The sequence below is a fragment of the Anguilla rostrata genome, chromosome 6 (genome assembly GCF_018555375.3).
Source record: "Anguilla rostrata isolate EN2019 chromosome 6, ASM1855537v3, whole genome shotgun sequence".
In the NCBI taxonomy this organism is placed as follows: Eukaryota; Metazoa; Chordata; class Actinopteri; order Anguilliformes; family Anguillidae; genus Anguilla; species Anguilla rostrata.
The window spans coordinates 3,205,244-3,224,853 of NC_057938.1; the positions used below are offsets into that span (position 1 = coordinate 3,205,244).

The 19,610-nt window shown below is 49.0% G+C and overlaps 3 protein-coding genes, 1 long non-coding RNA gene and 2 other non-coding genes across 13 annotated transcripts in view; 1 reads left to right on the forward strand and 5 right to left on the reverse strand.

Annotated features, from left to right (window-relative positions):
- Window positions 1-324: 324 nt before the first annotated feature.
- LOC135258223 (large ribosomal subunit protein eL33-like) lies at window positions 325-3,142 on the reverse strand. Of its 4 annotated transcripts, none has more exons than XR_010330909.1 (5): window positions 3,004-3,142; window positions 2,633-2,688; window positions 1,981-2,224; window positions 996-1,123; window positions 325-399 (listed from the first exon to the last, which is right to left on the reverse strand). XR_010330909.1 is itself a non-coding variant. In XM_064341559.1 (3 exons), the coding sequence occupies exons 1-3, from the start codon at window positions 2,114-2,116 to the stop codon at window positions 340-342; spliced, it is 240 nt and encodes a 79-aa protein (XP_064197629.1). In that variant the 5' UTR covers window positions 2,117-2,206; the 3' UTR covers window positions 325-339. The 4 variants fall into 4 exon arrangements, 1 of the variants encoding a protein (XP_064197629.1); XR_010330907.1 differs by having other exon boundaries at window positions 2,625-2,688; XR_010330908.1 differs by lacking the exon at window positions 3,004-3,142 and having other exon boundaries at window positions 2,633-2,775.
- Window positions 627-758, reverse strand: LOC135258375 (small nucleolar RNA SNORA13). The gene has a single exon (XR_010330967.1). It is a non-coding gene; the product is annotated as a small nucleolar RNA SNORA13 (small nucleolar RNA).
- LOC135258374 (small nucleolar RNA SNORA13) lies at window positions 1,702-1,830 on the reverse strand. Its single transcript, XR_010330966.1, has one exon. It is a non-coding gene; the product is annotated as a small nucleolar RNA SNORA13 (small nucleolar RNA).
- Window positions 2,577-10,205, forward strand: LOC135258219 (uncharacterized). Of its 5 annotated transcripts, none has more exons than XM_064341529.1 (13): window positions 2,577-2,714; window positions 4,718-4,787; window positions 5,300-5,500; window positions 5,595-5,765; window positions 5,970-6,116; window positions 6,312-6,482; window positions 6,640-6,786; window positions 7,233-7,403; window positions 7,675-7,809; window positions 8,062-8,161; window positions 8,692-8,820; window positions 9,129-9,193; window positions 9,745-10,205. In XM_064341529.1, the coding sequence occupies exons 2-13, from the start codon at window positions 4,728-4,730 to the stop codon at window positions 9,850-9,852; spliced, it is 1,605 nt and encodes a 534-aa protein (XP_064197599.1). In that variant the 5' UTR covers window positions 2,577-2,714; window positions 4,718-4,727; the 3' UTR covers window positions 9,853-10,205. The 5 variants fall into 5 exon arrangements, with proteins under 5 accessions (XP_064197599.1, XP_064197602.1, XP_064197603.1 ...); XM_064341532.1 differs by having other exon boundaries at window positions 5,300-5,479; XM_064341531.1 differs by lacking the exon at window positions 2,577-2,714 and adding an exon at window positions 2,750-2,884.
- A 463-nt stretch (window positions 10,206-10,668) lies between these two features.
- On the reverse strand, window positions 10,669-13,649 carry LOC135258224 (uncharacterized). Its single transcript, XR_010330910.1, has 2 exons — window positions 13,455-13,649; window positions 10,669-13,386 (listed from the first exon to the last, which is right to left on the reverse strand). It is a non-coding gene; the product is annotated as an uncharacterized LOC135258224 (long non-coding RNA).
- A 156-nt stretch (window positions 13,650-13,805) lies between these two features.
- Window positions 13,806-19,610, reverse strand: part of LOC135257929 (DISP complex protein LRCH3-like) — a 19,215-nt gene continuing 13,410 nt past the window's right edge. The window contains exons 13-20 of the mRNA XM_064341147.1: window positions 19,139-19,186; window positions 18,699-18,752; window positions 17,583-17,631; window positions 17,252-17,366; window positions 16,629-16,803; window positions 16,067-16,204; window positions 15,483-15,560; window positions 13,806-14,066 (exon numbers count right to left, since the gene is read on the reverse strand). Coding sequence (XP_064197217.1) covers window positions 13,926-14,066; window positions 15,483-15,560; window positions 16,067-16,204; window positions 16,629-16,803; window positions 17,252-17,366; window positions 17,583-17,631; window positions 18,699-18,752; window positions 19,139-19,186 — 798 coding nt within the window. The 3' untranslated portion in view covers window positions 13,806-13,925. The remainder of the gene's footprint in view (window positions 14,067-15,482; window positions 15,561-16,066; window positions 16,205-16,628; window positions 16,804-17,251; window positions 17,367-17,582; window positions 17,632-18,698; window positions 18,753-19,138; window positions 19,187-19,610) is intronic.

Genomic DNA, 19,610 nt, shown 5'->3' on the forward strand with positions numbered 1-19,610 from the left:
ACACCCAATCAGACATGCACTAAAATTAATTTCATTTTCAGGGTGCATTAGTCATTAAAGTATCTGAAGTTCATTAAAGGCTATCAGCTTTCAACCTATCTTTTTAAAACTGACAGGTAATTTTTGAAGACATAACTCAGTGAACACACTTGCATACAAAAGCTGGTGCATCAAAATGGCTAAAAAGTTTTTAATTCACCCGTTTACATTCAGGGTACTGTGCTCGCCATGGATTCTGTGACATCACTGATTGACAGTTCCAACTGTTCAGATGGAACACAGACCCCCCCCACCACCCAACCCAATAAGCACACCACACACAGCCGTGTTCCAGACCATTTATTGTTTGCACACAACAGCTACAATGTCACAATGTCGCGCCCGCAATGGGCACAGCACCTGAAAAGGAGAAGGAACAAGCAATGAGTGTCCACGTGAAGTCAACCCACCTCCCGTGCCCCCACCACACAGAAAACACACTCCGACATTCATGCAGGAACATGTCACAGGTCAGAGTTTCCAACATTACTACTTTTGAGAACGCAGCTCAGTAAGCTTGATTCAGTGTTTTAAGCAAACGGAGCAACACAGCCTCGCTACGAAGAACTGAGAGCGTTGGGCTTTTGTAATGTGCTTGTCGTGTCCCGAAATAAAGGCCACCGTCACTGCCTCCGTAAGGCCACCGCAAGAGATACTGTATGCCTTTGCTGACACCACAATTCATTACAGGTGGAATGAACAGGCAACACTTAAAGGCAAAGCATGACGGGAATTCGCGCAGCCATCACTCCGGGTGATGAGCCTTCTGACTGCCAGTTTCAGCGGCTGACTTACGAGTTGGGAGTTTTGGGCAGGCCAGCGACTGCCAGTGCGCCACGCAAACTGGTCCGAACGAGAACCAGCACACGCTGGGGGGGTGGGGGTGGAGGTCCAGATTTGGGGGGGGGGGGGGCACACACGCATCAGGAAGCGGGATGGGATATGGCGGAACTCACCACTCGAACCCTGTGCCCGATGGCCTTGGTGGGCAGGCTGCTGCTGAACTTGGCGCAAATCATCCCGCTGTCGCTGCAGGGAGGCGTGGCCTTGCCCCCCCCAGACGACCCCGGCTTCCCCCACGTTCCTGGAAAAGCAAGTTTGGTTGAGCAACCCGGTACCACACAATTCAATGCTCACTGGCACCACCCAATAGCAGTAATTCACTGTTTTGCTGAATTCCCCCAACATAATTTTTTTTTTTGTGTGTGTTACGGATTGATTAAAAACAGTCCAACAACGCACCTGAACTCTGAACAACTTGCTGGCCAGAAAATGACCGAAATTAAGAGGCATGTTAAATCGATTGAATTGTGTTATGTTTGTGTGGCAACAAAACATCTATTTTCAGTTACAGTCCAAAAGCATGAGGAACAGGAATGTTTATTTGAACCCTTTAGCAGTATGTTTTCGACAGTTATAAAACCTGAATTGGCATGTAAGCAGTGTGAGAAATAACAGTGGAAGAATCTTATAGATGTGCAAAGGACCAGTTTAAGCACCTCACCATTGCGCCCCCACCTCAAATCAAATTTTATTTGTATAGCGTATTTACAACAGTTGTTACAATACGCTTTCCAGACAACCCTAGCCTCCCCCCCCGCAGATCACACCACTTACATATTGGCATTTCCTACCAGTCACACTTTGCCACCCTATTGTACATTATGTCCTTGTGGTAGCCCTCAAGATGCCACTCTGGACACCTCTGTGAAAACCCACCACAAGAGTTACTGTATGCCTTAGTTGACACCATATTCACAACACGTGGAATGAACAGGCAACACAAAGGCAAGATCAAGGCAAATCCATGATTGGTAGAAGCTTCAAAAGTGGCGCTAATGGCGCTAACCTCCAGCCCTAGTTTTAAGTACACTACCCGAAAAAACAAAATAAGACGTGATTAGAAGTTTATGTCAGCACTACTGCTAAATGCACCCCCACCTGCTACACATTCACATATGCTGTAGAGCTGATAGGTGACAGCAGGTGGTCCCATAGTGTGGGGGGGAATCATGAGATGCTCACGTTTTTTGGCCTTGCAGATGCAGGTGCAGCATGTGCCCGGATAGAAGTCCATCTGATCGCATGGTTACACCCCCCTCCACCTCCACCTTCCAGGGCCACACGCTCATGCTGGTCCCTCAGCCCATGTTCGTCCCCTGCGAAGATGGCCTTACTTCATAGCCTGAGGAGAGAAAGTAGCATCAGTACCCTGGGCCTACAATACCAAGGTCCTGCCCTGGACTACAACGTCCAGCAGGCCAGCCAATGCGGATTACTTTCTGCAGGCCTGTGAAGGTATAAGCAAATAAACACGATCACAGACTAATGAAGTAATGTGTTCCAGCGGCTCAACCAGTAATATTTCACTTGCAGAAACATCCCCAAAAGATCTGCAGTGTAACTTTCCCGAAATTATTAACGACGAAAGAAATAGTTCAATAGGCAACACGTGGGGAAACCAATCCAATGCAGCTGTTGGCTTGTTGTGCCCTCAAATGGAGTCACACTACCGGAAAACGCGACAAATACAAGTTTATCGCATATAGGCCTAATGGCTGCTTCGCAGCAGAATCTGTACTCACCGGTTCACCTTCCCGTCGTTTTGAGACCCTAGGAGCGAGCCACCGCATCGCGCAACAGCAGAACCTGGTTTGAGATACACAGTAGAGAACGTAAGTGGCGGGCACTCCAACGCTGATCAGACTTTAATTACCTTTACACGCGCACTCCCTGATATACAGAATATAGAGCTGCTGATCGACCGTACAGCCTTTGGATTTACAGAAGCCGCACTTGGACTCATTCAAGACCAGAGCTAGTTGGCTAACGACCGCGCATAACGGTAAAATATGCCACAGTGACAGTTTAGCTATTACTCCCGAGTCCCAACGAAAATGTAGCAAACTGCGAATGGCAGAAATAAAGGTTTGCATGAGCAGCAGAAAGATTTGACGGACATACTTTGCTGGTGGAAGCGATTCTTGCATGTGAAAAGCCGATCCGTTTCAGAGGAAATCCAGTAATCATCTTTGCCATCCTGGTGGTATCAGTACACACATATGCGTGTGCACGAACTCAGGACTCATCGCGGTGTGTACCGAGCAGAATTATCCACTGTACTTATCACTCTAACTGTTAAAAATGACATTTAACTGCTCGTTCCTTTCTCCTCACCTCTAATCTGAGGCCACACGTCAATCAAGCATGGCGGTTAAAGACTTAAGATGAGAATGATGGGAAATTAAGGAGACCAAAAGGACCCAGGGTGACTAAAACAGTGCCTGACTATAATTAAAGTTAAACTTTGAAGGCGAAGACTTCGTTGCTACTTTATGTTCTTCGTGTTGTAACTGAATGTACTTATGGGCAAATTGTAACATTAATCAGACTAGCCAACAATTCATTTATGATGGAGAAATCATTCAAGCGCCGAAGGAGCAACGTTTTTCTGTTACGCTCCTTCTAGTTATCAAAGATCGTTTGTCACCCGATCCCGCTTTAAGGCAGGTTAGGCAGGTGTTGTCATGAAGGTGTGGGGCGGGGGATAGTTTTCCCGTGTTAAACTGTTGCTTTTCTGTTTTAGAAAACAAAGTGCAACACGGATAACTGACATTTAAAAAAAATTAATGTTTTGGCAATGGCATTTCAACACATCAGCACATTGAAGCGAACCAACCTGCAAAAACACGAGACGTCATAAATAGATGATCATTATCACTATGGTTACAAATTAACAACCATATTCTTAATGTCCATAATAACTCCTTATTTGTACATGTTACGCTCAGAATGTTTGCGATTAATGTTAGGTACTGTTACGTTCAAAGAACGTGCCTTTGTGGCGTTTTCCATTTTGATTACTATATTAATTGCGCTACTGTTTTGTCATAAGACTTAATCAGAATTTATATACAAGACCACCTTATTTTCAGAGAACAGACACTGACAACAAGACGATCTGGTAAGTTCTGGTAAATAAAACATCTGATACCCATATGATGTTGCGCTGGTATGTCTAGATTATTTATATGAGAAATCAGTACCGTTATGTCGAAAAGTTGAGTAAGAAACATAAAATGCTATCGATAAATTTCATATATGAACACTGGTAATCGTGTCGGCTGGATCAATGTCAGCTTTCTGAAATGTAAAACTTTTTTCTTTTTAAAATTACACATTTAATGTTGTCATAGTACCAAAAATACATTTGGATGACGATGATAATAATAATAATAATCATCATCATCATCATCAGCATCATCATCATCATCGTCATCATCATCCAAATGTATTTTTGGTACTATGACAACATTAAATGTGTAATTTGAAAAAGAAAAAAGTTTTACATTTACATTTTCGTAATATATAAAGGAAAGAGAGTGAATTCTGTTTTCCAATGTTATGAAGAAAGGCCACAGGATTGGTGATTTCAAACAGAATCAATCGGTGAAGACTGAAAAGAGGCAGGAACAGAGACTGGGTCACCCAGGGGGAGTGTCCCACGTGGGATTTTAGCTTTAATGAGATGCATTGTCAACAGACATACTACAGCACGGCTATTCATCATCACATGGGTGTTCAATAGGCCTATTTTAAATGTGCTCTTTTTATGTGGATACTGACGTGAGGACAGAAAAAAAAATACCAGCGTGTCTGGGCCATTTTGTTCTTCCAGGAAAGCTGAAATGATGACAGCAGAGAAGTTCAAAGAGTACTTCAACATATGGAGCAACCTTTTAATAGAGGTGACTGCCTTCCTCTTTAAGCTGAACTACACCGTTAAAAAATACTGTCTTATAACCCTTTATTTCTGAAGTAAAGTAGATGTATGAGGCCTGGGTAGGATGAGACAGGATCGGTGTTCGGGGCATTTGTATAGATTCCGATGTAGATGTCTGTTAGCGATCAAGTAAATTTAGCTTGAGGTCCATTTTTTTATCTCGCTCTTTTCAAAGAAAGGCTCCAGATTTGAGGCTGCATCAGGGTTCCAGTTGAAAGATTTCAATGGCCGCACTAACTGACACGCCATGTATGGGGCAGTCTCTGTATTTAAATGGTAAATGGAATGGATTTATATAGCGCTTTTATCCAAAGCGCTTTACAATTGATGCCTCTCATTCGCCAGAGCAGTTAGGGGTTAGGGGTTAGGTGTCTTGCTCAAGGACACTTCGACATGCCCAGGGCGGGGTTTGAACCGGCAACCCTCCGACTGCCAGGTCTTACCTCCTGAGCTATGTCGCTCTTGTTCCCTCGGCAGGGCCTGGACATGCTGTCGCGAGAGGAAAACCTCGAGCTCGTCCACGTCCAGGACGTGTTCGAGCACATCCTCCTGTCGAAGCGCGAGCTGGAGGCCGGACTGCGCGGGTCCCTCCGCGCGACTGACGCCGCCGTGTCCCGCATGCGCGCGGAACTCGGCGGGGCGGCCGAGGACCTGGAGGTGCACAATTTCGGACAGCCGGTGTGCCTTTCGAGACGCGGGACTACGTTGTGTCGGTATTTCCCCGATGAGCGCTCTCGGGGCGACGTAACCGACGCCCCCCTCGTTGTTGCAGAGAACGCGAGCTGGACAGGAGAAGCTGCGCCAGGCGCTGTGCGACGTCAGGGTCACCTTCGAAAAAGCTCTGCAGGAGCTGGAGGTCAGCACATCCCAAGTCCTCAAGGAGAACGTCACAGCCGTGTCCCAGCTCCAGCATGCCCTGCAAAGGAAGTCTGAAGACATGGAGGTACATTATCTTGGCTAAGGGGGTTGGCCAAACTAAATTCCCAGAGGGGCGGCCACAGTGTCTGCGGATTTTTGTGGTCTCCTTTCAAATCAGCTGCTGGAGTTTTGACACGGCTGACTTGAGCATTCTCCGAACCTCGCTCGAGACATGAGTTCTGATGTCATAATATTGCGACAGTAGTGTTGTTGGTGCGCCTCTTGAAAGGAGCTGCAGAAGTGTCTTGCGGGAGCCAATAAGGAGATGGCGCTCATGGAGCTGCAGTTCACTGAGCACGAGGCTAAATTCAAGGACCAGGAGGCCAAAGGCCTGGGCCTCAGCAGAACCCTGGAGGCCAAGGAGAGAGAGCTTCAGGTGAATGGCATTCTGGGGAAAAAAACTTACTGGAGAAGCAGGTCAAAAGGTGGTTACTGTCTGGAATGGCCTTTTTTTTTTTTTTTTTGAAGCGCTTCCCAGTCATTCTGAATGCATTCCGGCAGGGGTGGGTGGGGGAAGTGCTTTTCCTCGTTGCTCCCAGTGGTTGGTTCACTTTGGTCGCCGTCCGCGCAGGGCCTCCACGCTCTGGAGGAAGGCAGGGCCCTGGAGCTGCTCGGCGCCAAGGCCGCCTTCGAGGACGCCAAGCGGGAGCTGGAAGCCGAGGCCTCGCGGCTCCTCGCGGAGCGAGACGCGGCCGTTTCTCGGCTTCAGGAAGCCACGAGGAAGAACGCGCAGGACGTGGAGGTACGCGCTCCCCAGACCGCTGATAAAGAACCGGGCGCGAAGCCGACGCGAGGTTCGAGGCCCGTTCTTATGCGATGCATTGCAGTGGCACAGGTTGGGTGGGATCCGGAGGGAGCGTTTCTCCAACGATGACGCTCGCTGTCTCCTCCTTTAAAAGGAGGCGCGGAAGCTCCTGGTGGAGGCCAGAGCGGAGACGGCCCACAAGGAGACGCTGCTCCGCGAGAGCGAGGTCAAACTGGGCGACCAGACGGCCAAAGTCCAGAACCTCGCCGCAAGCCTGGAGGAGAAGGACCAGGAGCTCCAGGTGAATGGCAAGACTTTCAGGGAAATCGCTGAAGAGCAGGTCAAAGGTCACACCCCCGATGCCTCCTACACTGCACAAATAGGTGAACGTTGTCTGGTTGCTTTTTTGGCTGGACCGCAACAGCGGGGCCAGCCCTACAGACGTGAATGTCTGTGACTGGAACTAAGTGACTGAGTGATGAAGTTACACCATTGGTCGGCCCGAGCTATGAAGTTACACCATTGGTCGGCCGGATCACGTGCGTTAGGTCCAGCCGTATACTAGGTTTCCTAGTCTTGTTTTGAAGCGCTCCTCAGGGGATTTTGATCTCTTTCTGGATCTATTCACAGGTTAAGTTGGCCATGGATTTAGAGTATGGGAGACACAGTGGTAGCCTAGGAGGAATGTGTTTTTTTTTTTTGTTGTTGTTTTGGTCACTTCCTCCCTCTGATGCCGGTTTGATGTAGAAGCAGCACGCCGTGCAGAAGAGGCGAGAGGTGGAGATCCGCGACGTCCGGGTGGCCTTCGAGAAAGCCGTGCTGGAGCTGGAGTCCAACGCGTCCTACGTCCTGCGCGAGAACGAGCTCATGCTGTCTCAGCTCCAGGGGACCCCGAGCGGGAAGTCGGAGGACTTGGAGGTGCATGATCCTCACATTCCCAAAATGGCTGACCTGGACCAGAAAAAAATCCAATCCCTATGCAGTCCCCACCCACTCTAGACTCGTAACTGTAAAAAGAGTTGATTTATCATATCAATTACCGGGTTAAATACATTTGCAATAACATCCCGGCAATGTTGGGAGAATGTTCTGTGTGCGAACTGGAAAATATATATATATATATATATTTATATATATTCTCCAGTTCTTCCAGTTCCCTCTTGGTGATGTTGGTGTTTCTCCCTGAAAGGACCTGCAGAATGTCCTGGTAGAGACGGCCCGTGAAGAGCTGACGCTTCCACAACATGAGCTTAAAATGGAGGATCATAGGAGTGAAGGCCACAACCTCACCACAACTCTGGAGGGGAAGGGTCCAGAGCTCCTGGTAAATATTTTGGTGGAGCGAAGGGGGGGGGAGGGCAGGGCGGTTTGGGTGTCATAGAAAAGCAGGTGACTTGTGATAACCGGTACTAATACCACCTGTCATTCTGTCATTTTTTTTTACCACGTCTAGATGGCCTGTTCTTGTCATCAAGCACACTTATGTGCTTATGGTCTGAAAACCAGAAAAAAAGCCAACAGAGAGACAAAACTAAATGAACCAGAGCCATAATTATTATTATTTTTTTTTTTAAAGCACAAGGCGGAGCTCCAGGGCCTGAGGAGGCACGGGGAGGAGATGCTCCAGGCTAGGGATCATCTCTGCAAGGAGGCCACAGAGTCTAGGAAATACCCAGGTCTGAGACAGAGGCCCTTACTCTGGGCCTCTGAATTCTTCTGATCGCTTTGGCCGCGTCGCAAGTTGCGTACAAATTGTATACTTAGTGCTTGTATACTTAGTGCTTGTATACTTAGTGCTTGTATACTTAGTGCTTGTATACTTAGTGCTTGTATACTTAGTGCTTGTATACTTAGTATTAGGCGAGTGCTCTGATTTGGCCACGGCCTTAGTTATGGTAAATGGTAAATGGACTGCATTTATATAGCGCTTTTATCCAAAGCGCTTTACAATTGATGCCTCTCATTCGCCAGAGCAGTTAGGGGTTAGGTGTCTTGCTCAAGGACACTTCGACATGCCCAGGGCAGGGTTTGAACCGGCAACCCTCCGACTGCCAGACAATCGGTCTTACCTCCTGAGCTATGTCGCCCCTGTTGTTATATTTTCACACCACTTAACTCGGAAGCTTTACTGCACTGTGCTTTATTTACCGTCCTGTACCCTGTGCCGTGCGCTGACCCTGTGCGCTTTGTGTGACGCCGAACGCAGAGACGGACGCGGAGAAGGAGAGGCGGAGACAGCAGCCGGGCGGCGAAAGCGGGGGGGCGAAGAGCTTCGGAGAAGTGGCGGAGACAGCCGAGGAAGGACTGAGGAAGACTCCGGCCCTCCTGCACTCCGGTACGCTGCGGCTTCCTCCCCTGGCTCTGGTCACGGCTGGGGGGGCCAAAACCTAGAACAGACCAGTGACAAGACTACCACAGAATGTGAACAGGAAAGTGTGTTCCGCTCAATTCACTTCAGGGAAAGAATTTAAACTTCTTCTTCATTAATTACAAAAAAAAAAGAAAAAAAACCCGCACTTGAACATTGTGGCTATTTTTTTCCAATTATTCACAGTTCAGTTTATTTCCCGAACTGAATTCATTACAGTGGAACGAACCCCAAACCTGTCTCACGTGATTGTATATGGATTACTGTGTTTGCAGTTTCCCAAACTCCAGATCAAGACTGGGACCACTGTGCCACCTGGTGGCAGATTTTGGAAGGGAAGGTAAATGTACAGTATGCAGTATGAAAATGGGGCTGCAAGAATGACTGTGTGTGGTCTGTCTATACTCAGCCCTCAGTGGAGAACTAAAGCGCTTCCTCGGATTAATCTCTTTTGCAGAATGAAGCGAGGCTTGGCTCCATTATGTCAGAAATAAGAACTCAGTGTAAATCACATCCAACATCCCTTTTTCCCCAAACACATCTAGTCAGATCATTATCAGCATTCCGGCAGTATTTGCCTTTGGCTGGGTATCTTTGGTTCTATCTATGTGATCTAAAATATCTATGGTTCCTGGCCTTCCTTCTTCACACATTGTGCCTGAACACAGATGGATGTGTACAGAAGCGATGCAGATTATGTACATGCCCTCCTTGTAGTTATAAAAGTACTGAATCCGCAACCTTCAGGGTTAAAAACCAACAGGTCCCTTACCCACCCGGAAGGACCGCTTCAGTCAAGACCACTGCCGTAGATCAGCAATAATTTGCACTGGTATGACTTGAATGAACGAACGAACAAACAAACTAACACTTCCCTCTTTCTGTCCACAGGAGACTGCCAAGGCAGGCAGGCGCCAGAAAGAAGAACAGGCCAAGATGCTGCGAGCAAAAATACACCTGAAAGTGAAGAACGGACCCTGTCAAATACAGCTTCTTTAAGAAACCCCATGATCACATTCAAAATGAGGAACATTCATATGCTTGCGTGAGCCCAATTTTCCAAAGGCGGTTATGGTTCAGCAATGCTGTGGGTTAGTTCAGGACATTATGATTGTGTCTGATCACTATGGGCGAGGCAACTGTGATTTGTAGCACATTTAAAATCTTAATAAATATGTTAACTATTTAATACAGACCCGTTTCGCATTTTATATTTATAGCATTTTCTCCTTCCACAAGAAAGGAAAATGCAGTGGACACTTGTACAGATATCCAAGGGGAAAAACCCATGCAATTTTGTGACATTTGCTCATTCCTGTACAACCCAACCCAATAAAATGAGTGGAGCAGCATGCAGACTGTAGATGGGTTTTTTATTTTTTAGATTTTTAATATCCCAAACACATGATAAACGCATTAGTTTTTTAAATACAGGTTTGATCTGATCCAGCCCTTCCTCCCAGAGCTCACGGGCATTTGGCTGTCACTTCAATTGCATCAAACGGGCCAAAGCCTTTCAGTGGTTCTGCGCTAATGAGAAGCACGAATAGCGTTTTAAAAAAAATAATTTTGTTCCACTTGTCTTGCTCAGCTGTGCTTGTCTCGTCTTGACTACGCCTCTCCTGCAAAACTGGTCTTTATTTCTCTGCGTTGTTTCCTAGTGAAGATAAAGGTTAAGATAACAGGAGCTCACATTCCACGCTGCTGCATTGTGAACCAATCACGCTGTGAGCAGACGGTAACAAGAGTCAGAATCGGCACGTTAACTCCGAAAAACATTTTTTTTTTTTTTAAATCTCTTTATTTCAAACCAGATATAGCATGTTCTGATGGACAACTGTTAAAAAAAAAGCTGTAAAAATTTTTTTTTTTTTTATAAGTGTACAGGGGAGGAAAAATAAAGACTCCACACAGCAAGGGGGCGATGCAGCAAAGGAAATGAAGTCCTCGAGTGTACAGGAAGCAGTACATAGTTGTAAACATGGAATGTTATATATATATATATATGATCTGTACAGAATCAGGTAGTGAACTGCAGAGTCACATGACTGTGGGCAGGGGACCAGGTGCTACATAGACTCAGGTAAAAACATAAAAATACTTGTACTATACAGCAAGAAATGCACATTTATAATAATTACAATGGCTGAATCTTTAACTTCCCTTTTCGAAGCCTGAAGTTGGTTAAAAAGCAAGTTAAGATGTTAAAACATGATTCTAATTATTTTCATTTGTCTATTGTTGTGTGGTGAATTTTTTCATTTTTTATCAGTTCCAAACTGCATGTGCATGTAGGTCCAGCATGCAAAAGATAAAGTCGAGGAGAAAAAAAGTAATCCCGCGTAATAATATTTACCCATAAGCCCTTGCTAACAACCAACCCCTGTCTGGTACAGAGGGGTCAAAGGTCACCTGTCACTCACAGGGATAAGCTTTCAGGAATCCTTGCCTGCATTTCACGCTCTCATTTCCCACCAACGATGTTCGTTTGGGCTGGGTTCTGGACCCTGCCAGGGTTCTCTGTGTACGTCAATGAACAGGCCAGGCCAGGCCAGTCCAGAACCGCTGTTGTGTGTGAGTCAACGAGCAACTGTGACAAGACTGACTCAGTGAGTCAATCCTGCAGGTCTGAATCCGTGAGTCAATCCTGCAGGTCTGAATCCGTGAGTCAATCCTGCAGGTCTGAATCCGTGTCACAAGCTCGAGTCAGTAAGTCGCCGTAACAGACTCACAGAGTGAGTGTGACCAAAAGGGGCATCAGTGTTATAGCATTGAATAGAAGCGAACTGAGTGAGTCACTGTAACAGCACAGAGTCTGAGCAACCACAGTGTGTGAGAGTAACAGCAATGAGTCAGAGCCACTACAGTGAGTCAGTGTAACAGGACCAAGTCACAGCAAGTCAGTTAACCACCGATTATTCAGAGCCACTACAGGGAGTCCCTGTGACAGGACCGAGTCACAGTGATCAGTGACTCAGAGTAACAGCAATGAGTGAGACCCACGACAGCAGAGTCACTGTAACAGCACAGACACAGCAACCACAATGAGCCCCTGTGACAGGACTAAGACAGAGTGAGTCAGTGTAACAGTGCCCAATCACAATGAGTCAGTGTAACAGCACCCAATCACAATGAGTCAGTGTAACAGCACCCAATCACAATGAGTCAGCGTAACAGCACCCAATCACAGCGAGTCAGTGTAACAGCACAGAGTCACAGTGGCGGCAGTGAGTCAGGGAAACAGTAGAGCCTTCGTCTCCCATGAAAGCAGGACAGAGAGATGTACCAGGCCTGTGGGTTTACACAGGTAACAGAAGCAGGTAAACTCCAGACAGGTGGAGGGTAAGGGTAGCCATTTGACACGCGTTGGAGCCCCATCTCCTTCCTCACAGCTGCCATCAACCTTGCTGGAAAGAGCAGGGTTAAATAAGCTCAGCTCTGCGCTGTAGGGCCATGCTGTGTGCGATCGAGTAGTATACGGGAGGAGCCTGTGTTGGGCAGAATAGTGTTGCCTTATCCTGGGACATGCAGCGCTCTAGTATCACAGAGACTGTCCAAGTTGTGAGTTGTGTTAGGTGGTGCAGTTTGCAGAGTTCTGTTGTAACCGGGCGTTTTGTGATGTTTTTGGGTATGTAGTGCTATGCTGATGTGCTTGGGTGTGTAGTGTCGTGGCGTGTCAGGGTGCGTTATGCTGTACCGCAGGGTGTAGGCCAGTTGTAGTTTCCATCATACCATGGTGTGTGTAACTGGGCTCACACATAACACTAAAGGTGTAAAGCACACGTAAGGATCACAGCCGCCCACCGGGCCATTACTCCATGACATGCCCCTCACCTGCAGCCTTTCATACGAGCCGTCGTTCAACCCCAGGCTGACCCAACCCTGGAGGGGTGCAGGGTGTGCCTGTTTCAAGGGCTACCCAACCCTAGAGGGCTGCAGGGCGTGCCTGTTTCCAGGGTGACCCAACCCTGGAGGGGTGCAGGGCGTGCCCGTTTCCAGGGCTACCCAACCCTGGAGGGCTGCAGGGCGTGCCTGTTTCCAGGGCGACCCAACCCTGGAGGGGTGCAGGGCGTGCCCGTTTCCAGGGTGACCCAAACCTGCAGGGCTCCAGGGTGTGCCCCTTTTTCATTTTTAACAGGCGCTAAAAGCCATCACTCGAAGCAGCTCACTTTGTCGTTAACTGACCTTCCCTGCATCCCGGGGTCTGAACCGTTGCAGATTTCACAGGAGCAGAGATTGAGGAGCCCGGACCTGGGCCCTGTGTTTGAGTCCTGCGCTCCGCGAGTGACCCTAACACAGAGAGACAGGAGCGTGCTTGCACCGCCACCTCCTGGCCACAAGTAGGACTGCAGCGGTCATGTCGCTAGTGTTCCAAAAACACAGGGATTAAAACCTCAGGTCACCCCACTAAGATACCCAAGGTTTTTGTGCCCCATCCACTTCTCTGGGCTAGACCAGCTCCTTAATTTAACATCACAAAGACCTCTTAGCGTTGTTTAACCATTAGTGAGCCCAGCTCCATCAAACGTCTTCCTTTAGGGATTGGACAACCTGGGTCATGTGACAACATGGTCATGCGATTTACCGTGGTAACACTACACCTCCCCTGCCCAAATCCCTGTCTTGTGACCATAATAATAATAACAATATTAAAACAATAATAATAACAATAATAATATACAAGGAGGAGCCAAGGACAAATGACACCCTATGAAGTGAAGAGAGAATACCGAAGACTAAAAACTTGTTAATGGAAAAAAAAGGAAGAACCGTCTCTTCTCCTCCTCTTCTCTGTGTCCGTGTGTCCCATCCGTCCATCAGTCCGTGAGGGAGCGACTGGTCACCTGAAGTCTTTGACTCCGGAACTTTCTTTTGTCCTCCTCACAGCCTCCCTCTGGAGGTGTCAGTCTGGTGTCTGTGGAGCTGGGGTGGGCGTGTGGGGTTTTTGAAGGGGGCGGGGGGGGGCGACCGTAGAAGTGAGAGGGAGAATTCCACGGTTTTTGGGAAGGGCAGGCGAGCCACATATTTGCCAGAGGATTCCGTTCACACGTCCGTCTGTCCACCTGTCTGTCCTAAATGGAGACAGGGGGGGCAGCGGTCGTGGGGGAGGGGGTGTGTTTCGGGGGAGCCAGCTCCAGCAGGGCTCTTACTGTCCCGGCCACCAGGGGGAGCCCCTTCTCCTCCAGGATATGAAGTGGCAGGCACAGCTGGGCCTGTGGGGTGTGGCGGTACAAGACAGTATGGGTGGGGGGGTGGCAGGTGGGATGGGTAGGAGGAGGTGGGGAACGATAAAACAATGCACAAAAACAGGAGAAAAAAAAACAACAGATCAATAAATAGACAAATGAAAATGACAATGACACTAACGGAAACACAAGTTTAAAACAAAATCCAAAACCAAGCAGGAAACTGAAACACAACACAAGTTAACCAGAAGGAAGATGAGATCTTGGCTCAGAGGGCATCAGGGAAGGACAGACAGACGTATAGACAGACAGACAGAAGAGGTTGGGCAGGGCACTGAATTGGAGAGACAGAAGCTCTGCTGTTCTCAGTCCCAGGGTAAACAACCATACAGCTGCACGTCATATTTTAAAGATGCAGGAATTCTGGAGACGTTTGTCTGATCTTTGGATAAAGAGAGAGGTTGACTCTAAAGTGGGAGGAGCTGGGAGACTTTACTCCACCCACATCACAGATAAGGCAGCAGTGGGCGGAGCTTTGTTATCTTACTCCTCCCACATCACAGTGACTGAGGCTAGCAGATGGGGAATCCCTTGTGCTTCGTGTTTGCAGCAGACGGCACACCTGAGTGATTTCCCCGGGTGGGCAACGCCAGGTAAGCAGTGATGATTCACTAACGCTGCAGCAAAGGTCCAAAAAACGAAAACAGCGGTGCAGCAGGCTGATATTATTAAGGCAAAGTTCCACCAGCCTGCATGGCTGTTCTCAGTGTTCCCATACGTGTGTTCAGCACTGACGTAGCAGATAACATCAGTCCATCTGTGGCAGCACAGTGCACCGGAGCGGTGCTGAAGTGCAGAGGAGGGACACCAGGGGGCAGTAGAGAGATTACGTCCTGGACGTTAATGGAGCCAAGTGCAAAGCCGAATGTGGCCAGGAGAGACAATAAGGTGTCCGTTGCTCCAGACACACAGCACCATTATCCTGCACCAACCCCAAAGAGCAGACAGGTCTTCAGAGGAGAAGGGGAAGGATGAATCACAGAGAGTAACAGAAAGAGGGAGAAAGGAACGAGGGGAGAGAGATGAGAGAATGATTAGGGTTAGGGTTTAGGGCATGATTCAAGAGAGAGAAGGAGATTGTTAGTAGCAGAAAACGCATCAAATCAAGGTCAGTTGTCCTAAGATGGCATTTAAGATCTGCATGATGAGGAGTGTGAAGACATGGCTGCACCAAGTGAGCCAATAGATACAAGCACAAACGCACACACACACACACACACACTCTCTTGCTCTCTCACACACACACACACACTCACTCACACACACACACACACACACACACTCACACACCTCTCTCTCTCTCTCTCTCTCACACACACACACACACACACACACACACACACACACACCCCCCCACACACACACACACACACACAATCTCACCTGCGGGACCCCAAGCCTGCGACACGCCTCCAGGAAGTTCTCCACATTCCGGCGACACTTGGCCATCGTCAGTTTGGGCTGGACGGACGGACGGACGGACAGAAAGACAGACAGACATCCCATCATACACACTGGGACGTAGAGCATTGACACCCGGCCTTAAATTCCCCACAGGTGTTACATAGGGGAGTCAGCACAACTTGCATTTATACAAGTAGCCACCGCTCTCTTGTTCCAGCCGCCATCTTTGTTGAAAAGAAAAACCGTAAAGCCATACCGCAGTGCATTGTGGGATGTTCGGCTTCCGGATAGCGTACATAGCTTGTACCCTACATTTTGCAGTGCGTTGTGGGGCGGAAGTAGTTCACTATATATTGTGCAACAATTTGGTTTCTCAGATGGGACACACTACAAAATGGCTGATGCCAAATGTAGTGCACTCTATAGTGAATAGGGAGTGATGTGGGACGCAGCCCCAGTCTTCAAAGGGTGAATATATCCTTCTTACGAGCGACAGTGAAAGACGCTTAAATTTTTATATTTCACACGTTAAGGGGAAATAAAGGGTTCGCTCATACACTCACCACAGCGGGCGAAGGCACGTGGATGCTGGGCACGGATCTTGGCCGCACGTGATTGGCCAGGTGGCAGAGCACCACCCCGTCCGTCAGCGCCGCCCCCAGGTCGCTAGGCAACGACACCTTCAGCCGGGACTCGATGTTCTGCGGGCAGAGCACAGGTTTTATTTTTTTTGTTTTGGTCAGTGGACTTGGCGTGGATTGCGGAGGGTTAAGAGTGTGCTGGCCGTGGAGTGCTGAGAGTCTGTGAGGGCTGGGAGGGAGGCAGAGGGACAGGTGAGGCATCGAGAAATAGAGTCTGTGAGCATGTACGAGGCTAGGGTGGACATGGAAAAGTGTTCAGTATTTTATGAGATGCTGACTAGCTTTAAACTTAGGGAGTAAGAGTTGTGTGCTGTGTTTAGGGGTGGAGGAGTGTGCTGTGAGCGGTGGAGTGTTTTGAGGGGTGGAGGAGTGTGCTGTGAGGGGTGGAGTGTTTTGAGGGGTGGAGGAGTGTGCTGTGAGGGGTGGAGGGGTGTGTTGAGGGGTGCTGCAGTGCATTGTGGGAAGGCGCAGCGCATTCTCTCACCTTTCGCAGTTGCTCCACCAGCTCCGCCTCCTCTCCCACAAACGCACAGGGCTCAGGGGGCGTGGCCTCCTCAGCCTCCACCTTAGGGACTCCCAAATCTGCAGAGGTGGGGACAGAGACATCGAGAGAGGAAGAGAGAGGAAGAGAGAGGAAGAGATGAGAGAGGGAGAGCAGGAGAGAGGGAAAGAGAAGATGCAGGGAGAGAGAGGAAGAGATGCAGGAGGATAGAGGAAGAGGGGGCAGGGAGAGAGAGGAAGAGAGGAAGAGATGAGGAAGAAGAAGAGAGGAGAGGATGCAGGGAGGATAGAGGGAAGAGGGGGGCAGGGAAGAGAGAGGGAAAGAGAGAGGAAGAGAGATGCAGGGAAGAGAGGGAAAGAGAGAGTGATTTACAGCGTCTGCCCCCAGCAGCGTTATAAACAAACCTCGGCTGCGGTCCCACAGAAAGGGCGATGATCACTATCCACATCCATCACTAATCACGGCTAATCACTAATTACATGTGCTAATCACTTCTGTTTGACATGATCTGCGTCCCTGCCGATAACGATCAGGGATCTGTGAGCTACGTGTTCAGACAACCAGCCAGAGCCCCCCCCCCCCCCCCAAAGCCCCCCGCCGCCCACCTCTCCTGGGCTTCCTCTCTCTGTCCCAAACGAATCAGCAGGCTGCTGGGATGGGGGGCGGGGCCCCGGCTGGGGGGCGGGGCCACAGCACCAGGACTGGAAGGCGATTGGAGGGCTGCGGGGCAAATTGGAAGCAGAGAAACGGAGGATAGTGGCCTGGCGGCGGGGGCGGGGCTGCGGGTATTCAGTGGGGACACTACTAAATACCCACATGGCTGTTTGACGTCTCCTCTCCTCCACGCAGTGACATTATGAAGTCATTTATTGAAACGGAAATATAAAAATAATAATAATAATAATAAACGAGGCAGTTGGGCAGATTCTTACTTACCTGGGGGGTGTCCAGAGGAGGTGGGAGAGAGGGGGGAACGGTCCTCGCTCTGCAGCACACACACAAGGGGGCGGGGGGGCGGGGGGTTAGAGTAAAAACGAGGACATGGAGATTATGTTTGGATCTGTCAACGCTCAGGTGTGCACGAGGGTCATGGAGCACTCCGGTTACAGGAACTGACAGGAGTACTTTAAACTTAAACACCAGCGCAGGCCCCATTCACACACGCCTGAGACAACAGGGCCCTCAGCCGTCAGGACGTTACACCCTTAGAGTAGATTTAAAAAAAATGTCTTTCCAGTCAGTGTTCTAGAACTCCATTGCTTTTCTGTTACAGGCAGTGACTGTGACATCAGCATTAGAATGTCCAATCAAGAACATTCCAATCATATGTTTGTGACATCATCACACATTAAAGGGTTAAACTGAGGGAGAGTCAGAGAGATCTGAAGGGAGTCAGAGAGATCTGAAGAGAGTCACAAAGATCTGACAGAGGAGAAGAAGAGAGAAGAGCATTGTGCAAGGCGCTGTTCAGTGTGGCAGTACTCAGTGCACAGGCTGCAGTACCTGCATCAGACAGAGGGGGCAGCACCTGGGCTGGGAGGAGAGGGACAGCCAGCAGCTGCCGTCTCCCCAGAGCGAGACTGAGGGAGGGCCGGAGAGAGGGAGAGAAACGTGCCGGAGGAGAGCAGGAAAGGGGGAGGGAAGGAGGAGGGGGAAGGTTGAACACAACCAGGGAGGGAGTCAGGGTTACAGGGGGAGGAAAAAGAGGGGGGTAAAAAAAGAGATGAAGAGAGAGAAAGAGTTAGTTTGTTAGTTCCGGCAGCTCAACAGCATAGCTTAAAATTAGCTGTGAGCATGCAGAAAGACCAACACAAGATGTGTGTGTATGTGCGTGCGTGCATTCGTGCGTGTTGTATGTGTGTGTGTGCGGTGTGCTCTGTGTTTCATGTGCGCAACTGTGTGTAAGAACAGTGCAAATGTAAGAACAGTGCACGTAGCACCAGGAGAACAGACAGGCAGACAGCGATGGATAAGCTGACTCCCTGAGTTTGTGGATACCGATTGGTCAGTTTGAAAAGGGGGAGGGGCCACATCACAAAGAGAGGCTCTTACCATGAAGAGGGCGGAGTCATCCGTGTGAGTGGAGCGTCGGGAGGGGTACGTGCTCTGGGGGGGGGACAGACAGTCAACACAGGTGGAACACCCCAGAGGGAGGGGGCAGGGTTGATGGTGCACACACACACTTGTACACACACGCACACGCCACAGCACTCACTACCACAAATTAGAGCTCGTTATACACACCCCATCCGTCCTCTACAGGTGCAGCGAAGAGTGACAGCGAGAGACCGAGAAAAGAGAGAGAGAGAGGGAGAGGGAGAGAGACAGAGAAAAGAGAGAGGGGGAGAGAGAGACAGAGAAAGAGAAGAAGAGAGAAGAGAGAGAGCGAGAGAGACGAGAAAGAGAAGAGCAGAGAAAGAGAAGAGAGAGGAAAGAGAGAAGCAAAGAGAGACAGAGAAAAGAGAGAAAGGCAGAGAGCGGGACTGACTCACTTCGTTCTCTGACAGACTGTGTTTGGAGAGGCTCTGAGCTGCTTTGAGCTGGGAAGAGAGGGAAACGCAATCAGAGCCATTAGAACATCACACCTTCACACCCGCCCACTGATCACTTCATAACATTATGAGCACTTTGTTAGGGCCTCACACCCCAGTTCCATTCATTAAAAACCCAGCATTAACTTCGCCCCAGTATCCCACCAGATGAGTCACACAGACTGCACACAGAGGGGAAGTGCGAGTGTGTGTGTGTGTGTGTGTGTGTGTGTGTGTGTGCTGTGTGTGTATGTGTGTGTGTGTGAGTGTGTGTGTGTGTGTGTGTGTGTGCATGTGTTTGTGTGTGTGTGCATGTGTTTGTGTGTGTGTGTGTGTGTGAGAGTGTGTGTGTGTGTGTGTATGCGTGTGTGTGTGTAAGCTGTGTGTGTATGTGTGTGTGAGAGAGAGTGTGTGAGAGTGTGTGTGAGAGAGT

Excerpts from the sequence above, each read along its gene's own strand:
- LOC135258223 (XM_064341559.1), bottom strand. The coding sequence starts at position 2,116 with ATGGACTTCTATCCGGGCACATGCTGCACCTGCATCTGCAAGGCCAAA. Across the intron at positions 1,124-2,064 it reads CATCTGCAAGGCCAAAAAAC|GAACGTGGGGGAAGCCGGGG; the intron begins GTGAGCATCTCA and ends TTGCTTTTCCAG. Across the intron at positions 400-995 it reads TCGGGCACAGGGTTCGAGTG|GTGCTGTGCCCATTGCGGGC; the intron begins GTGAGTTCCGCC and ends TCTCCTTTTCAG.
- LOC135258219 (XM_064341529.1), top strand. The coding sequence starts at position 4,728 with ATGATGACAGCAGAGAAGTTCAAAGAGTACTTCAACATATGGAGCAAC. Across the intron at positions 6,787-7,232 it reads AGAAGGACCAGGAGCTCCAG|AAGCAGCACGCCGTGCAGAA; the intron begins GTGAATGGCAAG and ends GGTTTGATGTAG. Across the intron at positions 8,162-8,691 it reads AGAGTCTAGGAAATACCCAG|AGACGGACGCGGAGAAGGAG; the intron begins GTCTGAGACAGA and ends CGCCGAACGCAG.